The following is a 15,921-nucleotide window of genomic DNA, read 5'->3' on the forward strand; positions in this document are numbered from 1 at the left end:
ATTTAGAAAGCTTATTGAGTTCCCTCTGCCTAATCTGAAACAGGTCTCCTACTTTGGGCAACTTTTGACACTGATGAACTTCAAATCTGAATAAGCCCTTTAGAAGTGAAAGCCGGGCTTCTCTACACATGTCTCTGCTTGAACCCACTGACCTCCTTCCAAAAAGGGCCGAGTGAATGAGCGTCGCTGAATATTCTCTCAGGCCTGCTGTGGTTTCCAATTCCATGGCTTTCAGGAACCCTTCTCACACTCTCCATGACTCCAAGTTGGGGCTTGTTGCAGGATTTAGGTTTCTTGTCCACACTGCCCATCTCATGTTATCGTATTTATTCCAAGCTCTATTTTCCTACTTCAAATACACATACTTCATGAGGCTGAAGCAAGAGTCCTGACTGGAGGGGCACTGAGCAAACACACAGATGTAATATCTTCCCTCGACTCAGAGCAGTGCAGGTCTCTCTGGGAGTCTCTGAGTGCCAGAGTTGATCCCCAAGAGAGATCACCAAGGTTCCCCTCAAAGAACAGCTTTAGACCAAGATTGATGCCTTTAAGAAGAGCAGTTTATAGAGCAGCTGTTTTGAACCTGACCTTAATCAAACACTTCAAGTGTAGCTATAGAAACAGAGTGACTAACCCAAACAGCACCTTGTTAACTGAATGCAGACTCTCCCTGCGAAGCCCGGTCCAACGTTCCTTTTATGGGCAAAGCTGCACAACTGGCCTTCACAGAGAGGCTGCAATAGATCAAGCAGCAGAAGCCCTAAGATGGGGTGGAAAGAGTAAGGGATGTGGATGGAGAAAGCCTGATTTATTCTCCTAGTTTAACTGCTTGTTAACTCTGGGAACTTGTGTCACCTAGTCACTTAATCTCTTAAAACCTGTATTTCCTCATCTATTTTTTAAAATTATAATATCACCCTGCCTTCTTCATGGGATTATTAGGAAATCCTACAAAATTCTCCATGAATATATATGGTCATGCCTTGGCCACACTATAGAAGTATAAGTATATTAGTTTGCTGGGGTGGCCATAACAAAGTACCACAAACTGGGTGACTTAAACATCAGAAATTTATGTCTCCAAATTTCCCTATTTTATAAGGACACCAGTCATACTGGATTAGGGCCCACGCTAAGGACCTCATTTTAAATTGATTACTTCCGTAAAACCCCTATCTCCAAATAAGGTCACATTCTGAGGTACTAGGGGTTAGAATTCAACATCTGATTCTGGGGGGTGGGACACATAATACACAGCAGTAAGGTTAAGATTTAGGTCGAGAGGTCTGGTGGCTCAGAAAAATCTGCTGCTTGGATGGCCAGGAATGCTAACTTGGGAAACTCACTGTGTGAAAATAGCCTCAGCCTGTTCTTTGATTTAACCTGAAGCAGTTGGAAGTAGGGATGAGGAGGCAAAGAAAGAAGGGTGCCCAGAACATAGGGCCGTCCCAGGTGCTCCAAAGCCTCCCTGAAGCTTCTGGGAAAATCTGAGCTTACCTAATGTGAATCAGATTCTTTAAGTATCTAATCCTTAGACCATACTTACTCTGTGCTGGTCACCAAGCACTTTGCAAATATTAAGTCATTTAAACCTCCTAACAAGCCAGTGAGGTTATTAGTAACGCCATTTCACAGATGAGAAAACCAAGGCAAAGACAAGTTAAATAACTTGCCCAAGGTTACAGAGCTAGGATGAGGCAGGCCTGGGCTTTGAAGCCAAGCCATGTAGTTCCAGAGTCTACAGCTTAGTCCTGGGCTCTGAAGAACCTCTGAACTGGGCTAGGGGAGCCTCAGTTATTTCACCCCGAAAGAAGCAGTGCCTGCAGTCTCTCGTGTCCTTTATGTCCTAGACGAGTACGAGGTGGACTGGAGCAACTCTTCTTCCCCGACCTCTGGGTCTGGGGCTCCTCTGGCTGACAAAGAAAAGAGCTGGCTCTACACCCTGGATCCCATCCTCATCACCATCATCGCCATGAGTTCTCTGGGCGTCCTCCTGGGGGCCACATGTGCAGGGCTGCTGCTCTACTGCACATGTTCCTACTCAGGCCTGAGCTCCCGCAGCTGTACCACGCTGGAGAACTACAACTTTGAGCTCTATGATGGCCTCAAGCACAAGGTCAAGATGAACCACCAGAAGTGCTGCTCGGAGGCCTGACGGACTGCACCCAAATCGCATCTGACGTTTCATTCCAGCAAGAGGGGCTAGTGAAGATGACAATTTTTTTTCCTTTGGAAACTGAATGCCATAATCTTGATCCAACCGATCCAGAATACTGAAGGTGTGGACAGAACAGACAGGCAAGTCGAGGGAGGAGGGCAGATGCAGCCTTTCAGGGGGTTGTGACCCACCTAGGACCGTGTGGCTGACTCATTGCTGGGACAAAGACAGGAGCTCATCTCTTTGGGGGTCACAGTTCTATTTTGTTTGTGAGTTTGTTATTATTATATTTCTTTGGTCTATGAGCAACTCAAGAGGCAGAAGAGAATGACTTTTCCAGTATAGAGTAGAGCAGGGATCAATAGTCTCTGCTTTCTCTTTTTAATCAACACTTGGAAAGCAAAGGGTCTTTTCAGACTTTCCATCTTTAGAAAAAAAAAATTCCAAAACAAAGCCGTACAGTTTATCCCATCCTCTGATCGTCTTATGACTTCCGGGATTTGCTGTGGTATAGCTTCTGCCAGCCAACTTGACAAGCTGCCGTTTCCAGTCCTAGCATTTCAGTAGGATGTTGTTGCCTTTAACTTTTTTTATCCAGGGGAAAATTGCCATTTTAGGGTCAGCATGAACAGCTCTTTCTTACATGAGATTTGAAACAAACCAGAAAGGAAACTTCACACGTCAAAATCCATAGAAGCGCCTCCGTGTTAGAAGCGGACAAGCCTTAACGTGCTTTGTGAATAGGAGCCATTCATTCAATCTAGACCCAGAATTTGTGGCTGTGAGGCTACTTTGTGGGGCCTCTGGTGGTGGTTTTGCTTTTCCTTTTCCTTCTTCCTTGTTCTTCTAAAACATACACACATGCACACACACACACACACACACACGCACCATACGCACACACACACAAGCACGCACACATATACACACATGCACTCATTTGTCAGGTCTCTAAGCCCCAGGAAACAGCATTATCTGATATTCTCTGAGATGGGGCTGGGGAAATATAGGCTACTAGTATGTTTCTCCATCAGTGAGATGTAACTGGCGACCACTGGCTGGAAAGGCGAACAGTGGAAAGAGAAAAAGAAGTCCATCCTCTGGGATCATGCAAAGGCTGAGAGGACCGTAAGAGACGTTGTGATAACTCCGTCTCTCCAATAGGCTAGTAAACACTGACTCCTCCTTGGCATGACAGCCGCCACCTTAACCTTTCAGAAGCATCAGAACTAGGATGTCCGTGAGCTGATTCTGACCAGAAGTCTGCAAGCACTGTGGACCAAAATGCTAATTCTGCTTCAACCCCAGAGAGACCTATGTTCTTACACACACACACACACACACGCACACACACACACACATTTATGTATTTTTTTATTAAGTGCCTTGAAAGAAAATGAAGAAAACGTATTTTCCTTCTACGTAGAAATCAGTGAATACCATACAAGCTAAGGCATTCCTCTGTTCCCCTTCCCTGACCCAGCGGCTCCACGCCCAGTTTCCCCCGCATAGCTGATCCTACCGATGGAGTAAGCCCTGCCACCCGAGTGCTAGTCATAGCCCTAGATGACTCTCAACTGCTCTAGAAGGGGAGGCATCCGGAATCGCATGAAACTGTGTGAAGGATAAGATTGTCCACGTCAGGATCCAAATCTTGATTTTGTAGTAACGCCTAAGGATTGCCTGCGTGCTGGAAATACATTTGAAACCCAAACAGTATGCCCAGCCTATTGCTTATCAGTGGTTAAACTGTCAGACCATTTTTGCTGCTATGGTCACCCACAATTTCATTTGTCTCATACCCAGGTGTAAGGGGAAGGGTGAATGGGACCGGCTGTTTCCTTTAAATGATAACTTATGGAAATGCTAGTTCAGATGGTAACGTCACAGTGTTCTGTATGCAGAGAGGGAGAGTTCATACCGACGGCTATTTATTCATATGTGTGTGTGTCTTTGCCAGCCTTTGAGTTCTCTGTATCTACTGTGTATGTGAATGGTCACGTGGGACTCAGTGATGTTGTTGTGACTTTGACCTAGGGCCCGAGAGTCACTGCTGACCTCGGCACTCATTGGCACAGTGGTAGTTAGAGGTGAAAAGTAAAGCTGTCAAGCCCAAGGACTTAGCTTCAGGCCCCCCTGAGCTGGGTGTGCGGCAGAAGCAAGTTCTTAATTAGCCCACCTTCCTCTTCGGCTTTCCGTGTAACTCAGTGTTCAGGAAGCTAGCAAGTCCAGGGGGTTCCAGAGTTAGCCTGCAGAAGAAGAGAGTTCAAAAGCCAACACGGGGTGGGGTGAGGGGTACTTCCCTGGCGGTCCAGTGGTTAAGACTCGGCACTTCCACAGCAGGGGGCATGGATTCAACCCCTGGTCGGGGAACTCAGATCCCACATGCGTTGTGGAGCAGTCTCACACACACACACACACACACAAAGCCGACGCCGGAGGTCCTGGCCCTCTCATGTCCCTTGGGCCATTTTACAACTCCCCAAAGACCAGCCCTGCCTCTGGCCTGCAGTTCACCTCTGAGTTATGTACAACTCAACCTGCATCCCTCTAAAGTCCTGTATCCATACTCACCATTGGCTGGTTTGAGGCCCTGCGTGGGCTCTGAATGCTGAACAAAAGCAGGGCATCCAGGGCTACGTGTAGATACCTCACCAGCACTGGAGGCTGGTCTGCTGGAAGACAGAAAGACGGTGGGGCCTGATTATAACCCGACCAGGGGACACCCCGGTGCATTGGTTGTCTCTATCTGCAGGTAGGCTAGCTGACCCCCCTCCTTGAGTCCTTCCCTTTGGGAAACCCTACTCACAGTATTGATCTCCTTTTTTGCCTTGTACTGAATGACACGTTACCTCCACGCTCTCCCAGACTAGGCGGTCAGCAGGGCCACAGGGCTGCTTCCTCTCTTCGGTGGGGATGGGGAGTTGACGGGATGAGGGTCCGAGGAATGAGCATGAATGGCAAGAACACAAGGGAAAAAGTTAAACTGTCACACAGAAGGTTAACTTTTCCAAGGTTTGCAGTTAAAGGTATTTGACCATTCGCTGGCTGAGCCAGATCAAGGGAACTTGAGAGCTTTTACTGTGATTCTTCAATGTAAAAAATAAACAACAATGTCAAACTGTGTTTATATGATTTGTATAAAGCCTTTTTAAGATTACTATTTAAATAAACATTATACCAGAGATATTTTTCTGCATATTTCTTTATTGGAGACAAAGAGACTTGGGTTCTGGGTGACCAAATCATCCCAGTTTGCCTGAGACGTTCCTGGGTTTTAGCACTGAAAGTCCCGTGTCCCAGGAAATCCCTCAATCCCAGCCATATCAGGATGGTCGGTCATTCTCTTGGGACAATGTTTCTCAGCACTTTTATGTGAAGTTAGTAGGTAGATTGGCTAGCTGGCTTTTTATAAGGTGAAAATATGACGTAGATGGGTAATGGGCTACCTGGCCAGGTGGGCTTCTTTAGCTCAAAGGCTTGCCTGGTAGATTTCCGAGACTGTGATCCCTACAAACACTCCTCCTCCCTAGACATCGCCAGTCCCTTGCAATTTTTGACTCTTTGCTGCTGCCTTCCTGCTCAAACACTTGCTTGTCAATATCTCTGTAATTTCAAGGTCTATAACAGTGCTTCTCAAAGTGTGGTCCCTGGACCGGCAGTATCAGCCTCACCTGAGAACTTGTCAGAGGTGTACATTCTCGGACTCCACTCCACATCCACTGAATCACAAACTCTGGGAGGAGGACCTAGAGATTTACATCTTAACAAGCCCTCCAAGGGGGTTCTTATGCACCTTCAAGTTTAAGAACCTCTGGTCTAGGAGAAAGGAGAAGTAGCCTGGCTTCACAAAATGATTAGGGATCTTCTCACCTATGGGCTATTGAATTCAAAACAAACTAGACTTTGGCCAGAGAAAACTAAAGGAGATCAAGTACACTCTTAGGTAGTACAAGTTTCCAGAGGATGAAGAAGGAAAAGCCTTACTATGAACTTCCCACTACCCCACACACGGGAGACTCAAAGCTGTGAACCAGAGCTGAATTTGCCCCCATCCGGAAGCTCTGTTCACATTTGGTTCAATCACTTATTCAAAAAATGTTTTTGAGCACTTCCTGATTTTGTAAGCTCTTGGAGCTTATACTCCAATGAAGTGGACGGAAAGCAGACAGCCAAGCACATAAGATAAGGATTGCTTATGGTAAATTCGATGAAGGCAATAAACACGTAGCTCTGACAGAGAATTACTAGATATTAAAGGTATAATATTTGTGTCACTTGAGTTCCTATTTGCAAAACATGGCTATTTATTACTGATGTTACAGGATTTGGGTTAATATATTAAATACAACTTACCCGTTTTATAGTCGACAACACTTATCATAATGAAACCTAATGAATCTGATATAATATCAGTACAATATATCTCTTGGAAACTTTTTTTAAAAAGCATTACCAGGGTCACTCCCTGTAAACGACTGATCAAGAAAGACCTCCCTGAGTAGGTGATATTTAAGCTAAAACCTGAAAAGATAAGGAAGTCAGCTAAGCAAAGGACCTGGGACAACTTTTCCCAATTGAAGGAACAGCATATAGAGATCCTGCTGTGGGAAAGAGTCTGCTGTGTTCCTATGACCACAAAGCAGAGCAATGAAAGAGCGAGCATGATCAACGGGGGGGAAGGGTATCAAGACTGGGGAGCCAGGTAAGATTCTTCAAGGCAGTGAGGAGGTGCTGCCTTGCATCACTCTTTGGCCTTCCTTAATTTACAGAAAAGGCAGCCCTCAAGTGTGCCCCGTCCCCATTCCTCACGGGCCAGTAAGGTCACCCCAGTCATATCTCTGCAGCTTCCCTCTCAGCCCCTCTTGTGACCTTTATGATATCACGTGTCTCCTGAGTTGCCTGCTTCTATCATTTTACTGACCCTAACGACAATCACAGAGGTTAAAATGAAAGCAAATTCCTACTTCCCTTTAGTTGAGTTTGTGGATATTTTTAAAGCCCTAATAATCTAATATCTCCTGGTCTCTAGCCATCTAGGGTTTACATAAGATCTTTTTTTCCCCCCTTATCTGCATCCTTCTGGAAATGTTTATAGAGTCTTCAGGGGAGGCAGTGAAATGAAGCTGGAGCAGGCCCATCCTTGAGGGAAACAGGACCCATCTGGATGCCGAGGCGCTTTTGCCCCTGCAATGTTAGCGGTGGTGATCGGGGTGGGGAGGGGAGCGTGAGGAAGACATGGTACGGTGAGTCTATTCCAGTCCTCACAGGCTCCAGCATCCAGTCGCAGGCTGAGCTAAACAAATCTCCTAAGCAAATGTTTCCCCTGGGGGATGATCTGTGAGACAAGGGGGTGCTGATCAGAATAGGAAATGTCACCTGTGTGGGTCCTCGAAGCTTCCTTCCCTCTGCCCATGGGCTTCACAGTAACTTTACCGCTAGTTTCTATCAACAAAAGGGAAGGTTCCGAAGAAGCCTAAGGACTGAGGCCCAGGCTCGGCTTGCCCCTGGATTCCCACCCACCCCAGAAGCCCCAGGCCTGCTCCCCACCTTCCGAGGCCGGTCCTCCTCATCCCTGGCTTCCTGGGGGCCCCTGTGAGGAGCTCCTGGAGGAAGGACACGCCTTCCGTGTTCTCCCTGAAGATGGGGCCAGGGACTTCCGAGGGAGCCACGGGTCAAGTTGTTTCTGCAGCTTATCCAGAGAATGATGCCTGTGTCCTCTCTCTTCCCAGCCAGAAAAACCCCATAGGACAATTTTGTGTGCGGGAGCGCTGTTTCGGTCACAGCCGGCTTCCAAATGCAGCAAGAGAAAGAGACCCTTGGCCGCAGGTGAGCGGTCCCGCATCCCTCCTCCTGCACAGTGGCGCCAGGTGAGCAGGGCCCCTCTCTCCACAGAGGTGCCGCCCGAGCCGGCCTTGCCCACGTGCACACAGAGGTGCCCAGAAAAGTCCTGCACCAGCAGAGAGGTAAAGCCCTGGAGTCGGGAGGGGGGCTTGGGGAGCTCCTTTCCAGGCCCCTCACCAAACCAGTAGACCCGGGCAGCTGTGGTCAGGCGCAGCCCCTCCTCTACCCTAATTCAAACAAACCTCCCCTGGAAACCCGGACAGTTCTGTTTGCAAAGGGCAGGCTGCAGCCTCCGCAACTGCCCAGGCCTCTCAGAACCGTCAAGAGCCAGGTTGCCGTAGTTTGGAGCACAGCTCTACTAATAAATCTCCATCCCCAAGCCCTTGACTGCCTCCACTGGGAACTGAAGCCCGGCCTTTCCGAGCCGCCCTGGCAGCCCTGCTGCATTGCCAAGCCTTGACTCCAGGGCCCTGGCAGGCAGCCTTTCTGGATTTGCCTTTTTTCTTCACTTTTCTCCCTCCTCCACCCCCTCATCTCACCTCTCCTTGAGCATTCACATTTCTATTTCCAGCCAACTGTTTTTAAACCCTATGGGAGTTCAAAGAAAACTTTAGAGGGTTTTGCAATCCACCAGTGCTCCTCTCCCCTTGAACTTGGACATGCTGAGGAGGTGGGAGAACACTGGTCCCAGAGCTTGGCACCCAGGGTTCTCAGTTCTGCCTCTAGCTCTGTGACCTTGGGAAAGCCATGCACATCTGGCGTTTTCCAGGTGTAATGACCTATATACACTACCAAAAGTAAAATGGATGGCTAGTGGGAAGCTGCTGCATAGCACAGGGAGGTCAGCTCGGGGCTTTGTGTCCACCTAGAGGGGTGGGATGGGGAGGGTGGGAGGGAAACGCAAGAGGGAGGAGATATGGGGATATATGTATATGTATAGCTGATTCACTTTGTTATACAGCAGAAACTAACACAACATTGTAAAGCAATTATACTCCAATAAAAATGTTAAAAAAATAAAAAATAAAAAACCAAATCAACAATAATAATAAAAAATAGTGAACATTTGAGTTAAATGAATTTTGAGCCCCAAACTCTAACATCCTAGCTGATGGAGTAGTTCTTTTCGGTTGTCTGAATCTGTGCTGTACAAAGCAGTGAGGATAAAGCTTTGCAGATGCCTCCCCCATGCAGAGAGGCTGGGAGTGCATCTTCGGGTTTGATCCTACTGTGGAGCTGGCTCAAATCCAATCCCTCGCAGCAGAATTGCTCTTTTTCCCATAGCCCTTCACTAATAGCTCTTTACATAGAAACTGACATGCTGACTTGTCTATCTCCCACTAACTCTTATGGGAAGGATACATGCATGCATTCATTCATATAATCAACGTGTTTTTATATTAAATGCCCACTATGTGCCTTGCTAGGTGCCAGGAGACAATGCTATGCATAACGGATGTTTATGCTATGCTATGCATAACGGTCCTTGCCTTCAGGGAGCTTACAATCCAGAGAGAGAGACATAGGTAAAGCCAATAAGCACACAAATGTGTCATGACAATCACGGCGGGAGTTATAAAGTGAAGTTCAGAGAGCTGTGAGCGTGTGAGAGGCTCCGAGAAGCTGCCCCTGGGCATCGTGACTGATGGGAACTGAAATCCCAGGGTGAGTCAGAGGAGTAGGAAGAACAGAGGGAAGAGCGTGTCAAGCAGAAGGGCCAGCAGGTGCAAAGATTCAGAGGCAGAGGGAAATCTGGCTGGAGCAAAAGTGAGGGATAAGGGGAAGCATCTCATTCGCCTTTGTACCAGGACCCCCAACTCATACCTGACTCTTACTGTGCAAGCTCAAAAAATGTTTGTTGAACGCATGAATGAGTGAATGACTTGTATAAACTCCCCTTTCTGACAGACATCAAGCGGCCTATTTTGTACAGACTAAAAGATAAATGCATTCGTTCTTCCTTATTGCTGTTATGCTTCACCATAGTGGAAAATGTGGAAGTAAGTTTCCTAGAGTCTGAACTGAGAGATTATGCCCACAAGTTCCAGTGTGGAGATGGATACTACTTATTTAAATGTGATAATTTAGGTTAAATATATAGAGATTAAAATACTGTTGGAAAGTTGGAGAATCGCCAGATTTAACAAATAAAAATATTCCATGAGCCACTGTGGAAAACGGTACGGCGGTTCCTCAAAATGTTAAACATAGAATTACCATGTGATCCAGCAAGTCCACATCCAGGCACATAGACTCAAAAGGATTGAAAGCAGGGAATCAAATAGATACTTGCTCACCAACGTTCATAGCAGCATTATTCACAGTAGCCAAAAGGTAGAAACAACCCAAATGTCTATCAACAGATGAGTGGAAAGACAAAAAGTGGTACATACATACAATGGAATATTATTCAGCCTTAAAAAGGAATGACATTGTGATACATGTTACAACATAGATGAACTTTGAAAATATTATGCTAAGGTGAACTAAGCCAAACACAGAAGGAACACTAATATGAGATGCCAAGAGTAGGCAAATTCAAAGAGAAAGTAAATTAGAGGTTATCAAGGGCCGGGGCAGGGGGGTGTTATTATTTAATGGGTACAGAATTTGGCACATTGAATAAGATCTTGAAGTGGATGGTGGTGGTGATGGTCGCACAGCATGTGCATGCACTTAACTCCACTGAATCGTACTTAGGGTTGAAATAGTCAATTTTACATTATATAAATTTACCACAATTTTTTAAAAGCACTTTTCCTTCAAAGAAAAAACCCCATGTAATACTTGGGACATGCCTAAACTGAAAATGTATTTATCGTTTATCCAAAATTTGAATGTAACTGGGCATCCTGTATTTTCTCTGGCAACCCTAATTGAGAAGCTTCCTGTTCACCATGGGCTTCCTAGAACATTTCCAGGATTCAGGAACCATCCTTTCAAAAGCAAAAATCAGTGCTTGTGGTCTGATAAGAATGAATGTACAAGCCAGGCATGGACAATCAGGGGGGTGCCTGCCCTAATTATAGACTCAGCCCTAGACACAGGCCATGAAGTGACTCCCTCAGCCCTCACTCACTCCACCAGAGAAGAGGTGAAGATTAGGAACTTGGTTGGGTTTCCCATCTGTCGTTTAATCACCGTGATCCACAAATGCAGTAAAAGCTGGTTATAAACCCCTTCTTACGATTGACCACGTGGTTAGAATTACAGTTGCAGATGGCGACGCTCAGACAATAGCCTCGTCCCCCGCCATCAATGCATCTTCACACCAGAGTTGGTAAGAACCCATGGGGTGCCCAGATGCCTAATTGTACAATCATTTGCACCCATGCCTTCTCAATAAAAGAAACGGCTCACCATGCAGCAAGAAACAACAGGTGTAAAAGGCAAAGGCCACTTTGGAACCATTTGGACCAAAGAACATGGCTCAGCGTAACAAGAGCGCCCACGGACTTGGCACGCCTGCACTCATCTGCCTGCGAGATGGGCCTGAAATGAGACCACAGCCGCGGAGTCTACGGCTGCTGTTCCAGGTAGTCCCACCTACTGCTTCTCTCAACCGAGACTAAAGGCAGCTGAGGAGGGCATGGCATGAAGAGATGGGTCGTGTCCAAGTCATTTTTACTAGGTGCTGACAAGTCACCGCGAACGTCTGGAAATGGCGTAGCACGGCAGAAACACACGGGTCACGATGCGCTGGTGAATGATTACCAGAGGAGAAATTCATTACAGGCTGCTCTCAGCTCCCATCACATAAGGAAGTGTTACATTAACAAGATGGAAGGTCCCTGCGGTCCCCTCCCCAACACAGCCCCCCACCGCCACCGCCTGCCACCCCACTATTTCAGTTTGTGTTGCATGGAGGGAGGGGAGCCCAAAGGCAGGGGGGAGTTAATTCAGCTACACTCATCAAAAAGGGGGTCACTGTGGCAGCCAAAGCCAACCGAAGCAGATTCGACCTGCATGCCACAAGAAATTCTTTCCCTGCCGCCTGCACCAGCTATGACCACTGCAGTCTGGCGACGATCTATGACATTAAAACAGAATGTCTTTTTTTTTTTTTTTAGCTGTTCATGTCACTTGCTTTCCATCCTGGATGTGTGTGTTTCCCCGTCCATGTGCCTGGCCTTGTCTCTGTTGGCCCCCAGGTTGCCTGGTATTTCTAACCTTTCCTGGTGAATGATTACCAGAGGAGAAATTCATTAGAGGCTGCTCTCAGCTAGACACAGACAGATGTAAACACAGACAGATGTAGAACGTAGTGGGTGCCGGCCTAGAACCCATACTGGAGACTGCGGAAGACTAGGATGAATAAGACATGCTGGCTTTGGAGCCTCTCTGGATCAACACGATCTGGGGTGATGGGAACAAGAAGTCTCCCTTTTGTGGCAGCCAAGAGGACATTATAGATGGAGTGGCCTTCGAGTCCTTGGTAGTCAGTGTCACAGGCCGTCATTGTCTCGTCCCTCTTTCTAATCTCTTCTCCATTTACCACTTCCCACGTTAAAGAATCACAGGGCACAAACGGAAGGTTAGCAGAGAGTCAAAAGCATGCAGACAGAGGGGTCAATAGTTCTTTTTTAATGAGATTTCTGCTCCTTCAAAATGCCATTCACATGCAGCGGGGCCAGCCAGCCGAATCTGCTTTTAAAGTCAAATGCAAAGCCAGGCCCGGAACAGACAGTCTCTGCCTGGGGTCGGAGTCTCCACCGGTGCCTTCCCCAGGAGGCCAGAAAACTCAGCACCTTGGCCTCGCCCCTTTGCCAAGCCCCTCACCACTCAGAGGCCCTGCCAGGTTCCTGTTGCAAACGTTAACCTAAAGCGCGTGAGGAACCCCAGCACGCCCGCCAGCCAATACGATGTTAAATATTACACCTCCCTGCCTGGGCCTGGGCTGAAAGCCGCTATTTCGTTATGCAGCTTCCTCTGGGTTAAGGAAAAAAGAGCACACTTCTCCCAGATGCGCCCCACGGAGACCTGCCCTCAGTCTCCCCAGCGATGGGCAAACCTTCAAAACTGTTCAGTTTGTCTAAGCCCCATCCATCTTTAATGTCAGAGTCTACATTTTCTCCTCTCCTCCTTTTTCAAAGCAGCCAAAAAAGAAAATGTCACTGCATTTGGGGCCAATTCAAAAGTCAGGCTTAGACGGATGTTCTGTTTCATTCTCCCCGTGTCTTTATCTCCCGTGGAGTGTTTAGGGGCTGCATCTCCACCCCCCTCCATTCCTGTGTTCATTTGGTGTCTTGATGTCTCCCCTCCCTCATACGCTCCTCACTTGCCTTCTTCTAAAGCATCAGCCTTAGAACACAAAACTCTCTGTGACTGCAGCCCCTGCTAAGAGGACATCATGTTGATTTGGGAGGGGGGGGCCAGGGAGGGAGCTTGCCAGGTGAGGCTGTCACCCACCCCTATCAACATCCTGCCAGGGATTTGGAGGTTGAACAGCTGATGCAGGTAAGTGTCCCCAGTGCTGCCTTTTAGAAACCGGATTCTCCAAATTTGTGCAAAACACACGGAATCATCCGAAGCTGTGACAGTTTGGTCGGGAACGGTGTATGCACCTCTTCTCCCTGTATGCCTTAGAAAGACTCTTTAAGCCATGAGGGGCAGGCGGCAGTTCTGATGAAGATGCCAGTTGGAATGCATCTCTGACAGCTCCTGGCTCACCCAGGAGTGGAGAGCTGATACACTGATTGATACCCGGGGGCGAGGCCGTCAGCTGGGAGGACACAGGAAGGAGATAAGGGACTCAATCAGTGTCAGACCCGTCCTGACACACGTCGCTGTAAATCACTTTGGGGAAACATTCTCACCTGCCAAGAGCGGAGAAGGGCAAGTAGGTAATAAAGAAACAGGGTGAGAAGCAGCTGTGCGGGCTGCCGGCTCTGGGATGGACCCTGGCCTTGGCTCTAGATGGAAATGTACAAAACTCATAGAATGCCATCCAGCCATCCTCAGCCCAAGCGGAGGTTCAGCACTGAGTTCATTGCAGTGGGTTAAAATAGAATGCAGGGTGAATTTTAGAGTATGTGAATTAGGCCTCAGTAACACTGCTATAAATATAGATATTCCAACCAGTAGCCCAGGATGACTGCAGTAAAAATCCTCCGTCCCCACCCCTGCCCACCCCCGCCACCGTCCACCCCCTGCAGGAAGGCAGTAGAGACCACTGTTGACTGTTCTCACCCTGCCTTTGCCCACTGATACCTGGAGTGAGAAGCAGCCCATGGTGAGCTGTGAGGAAAACAGGCCTTAAAGGTGCAGCGTTTTTTTTTGTTTTTGTTTTTTAATTTATTTATTTTTTTTATTTATTATTTTTGGCTGCGTTGGGTCTTAGTTGCTGCGCACGGGCCCTCTCCAACTGCGGCGAGCAGGGGCCACTCTTCGTTGCAGTGCGTGGGCTTCTCATTGCGGTGGCTTCTCTTGTTGCGGAGCACGGGCTCTAGGCACACGGGCTTCAGTAGTTGTGGCTAGTGAGCTTCAGTAGTTGTGGCTAGTGGGCTTCAGTAGTTGTGGCTCGTGGGCTCTAGATCGCAGGCTCAGTAGTTGTGGCGCATGGGCTTAGTTGCTCCACGGCATGTGGGATCTTCCCGGACCAGGGATCGAACCCATGTCCCCTGCATTGGCAGGCAGATTCTTAACCACTGCGCCACCAGGGAAGCCCAGGTGCAGCGTTTTGATGAGAAAAGATTCCTCCAATTCCAGAAAGCCCCAAGACTGCACTTCAGCATTCCCCAACCATGTTGCAGATGTGATTAGCACTGGCCAAACCCATTTTAGAGATTATCTTTCAACATGTTTTAATTAGACATTTAAAAATAATAACCTTATTTTTTTGTCCAGGGGACGGAGTTGAAAATAATGAACGGATTAGTGATTAATTAATTGCTGGCAGGTGTGGGGAGAAACCATCTATGGCTTCTTAGCATTTTCCCCCTTTCTCTCTTAAGATCATTCTTTCTTATTTTAATTAATTTTTGCCACCGCAGCACTTCTCTTATCAAATATTCGAATAAACTAAACAAATAGAGTGTACTGAGACCAAAGTACTCAATATGACGTTTAATTGGAGTTGCAGCCTTGCTTTCTCCCAGTGGAATCTCAGGGCACCTGGAAGCTTTCCCTGGCAGTGGAATTGGACTCCAAAAGTGCACTGTTAGCATCTAGTTCATCTTCCTTTCAGGTGCCAAGGGCATGGCTTGATTGAAGCAAGGAGCCGTAAGACGTTGGGTGTTTGTGGTACTCTGGTGAGGAACAGAGGCGGGAACTTAACAAGGCTGTGGACCTTCTCCCACCCACCTGCCTCACCATTCACTTCTGTGTGTCTGCGCTGCATGAGTACACACCAGGGGGTGCACCCCAGCTGTTGGAAGGGTCAAGGCCCAGTGGCAACCACGTGCTTCTGTTTGCAGCATCTCTCTGGGCTCTTCAGGAGGGCTGTCATCATTTATCACTCACACGGGAACAACTAGGTCTGATGCAACGGTGCACATCCATGACCTTGAACCCAAGCCATGGGCAGAGGACGGGTGACAGGCAGGACCTGTGCTTGTGTACAAGGCCCCCAGCACTAGACTCTCAGGGAATGTGGGCTTCATATGAAGCTCTGTTCTTTCCAAAGGGACAGCTGCTCAGAAAGGCTACGGTGAAGTACACTTCCTACTCTGCAGGGCTGTTTCCTGAAACAGTGAACAGGCATCTCTAACTACCAGAGGGGATTTTGGGGATGTAGGTCTGTAATGGAGACTGAGCTATTGGCTGCTTCAAAATAAGTTATGAGTTTCAGGACATTACTCTGGTGCCTTCTCACCATTGGGAGATTCCTGAGGACCCAGGGCCTAGGCTGTCTTCTCAAAAGCAGGCAAATTGTTGAGCCATGACCATAGATTTATCCAGAAATGATGATTAGTAGGAAT

The 15,921-nt window shown here is 47.6% G+C and overlaps 2 protein-coding genes across 2 annotated transcripts in view; both read left to right on the forward strand.

Annotated features, from left to right (window-relative positions):
* NRP2 (neuropilin 2) overlaps positions 1-5,343 on the forward strand; it is a 101,574-nt gene extending 96,231 nt beyond the window's left edge. The window contains exon 17 of the mRNA XM_057551352.1: positions 1,851-5,343. Within this exon, the coding sequence (XP_057407335.1) occupies positions 1,851-2,155 (305 nt within the window). The 3' untranslated portion in view covers positions 2,156-5,343. The remainder of the gene's footprint in view (positions 1-1,850) is intronic.
* A 6,084-nt stretch (positions 5,344-11,427) lies between these two features.
* The window catches only part of LOC103004939 (mitochondrial import inner membrane translocase subunit TIM14-like), a 37,315-nt gene continuing 32,821 nt past the window's right edge, over positions 11,428-15,921 (forward strand). Inside the window, 1 exon segment of the mRNA XM_057551353.1 lies at positions 11,428-11,538. Within this exon segment, the coding sequence (XP_057407336.1) occupies positions 11,428-11,538 (111 nt within the window).

This window comes from Balaenoptera acutorostrata, chromosome 8 (assembly GCF_949987535.1).
Source record: "Balaenoptera acutorostrata chromosome 8, mBalAcu1.1, whole genome shotgun sequence".
NCBI lineage: Eukaryota > Metazoa > Chordata > Mammalia > Artiodactyla > Balaenopteridae > Balaenoptera > Balaenoptera acutorostrata.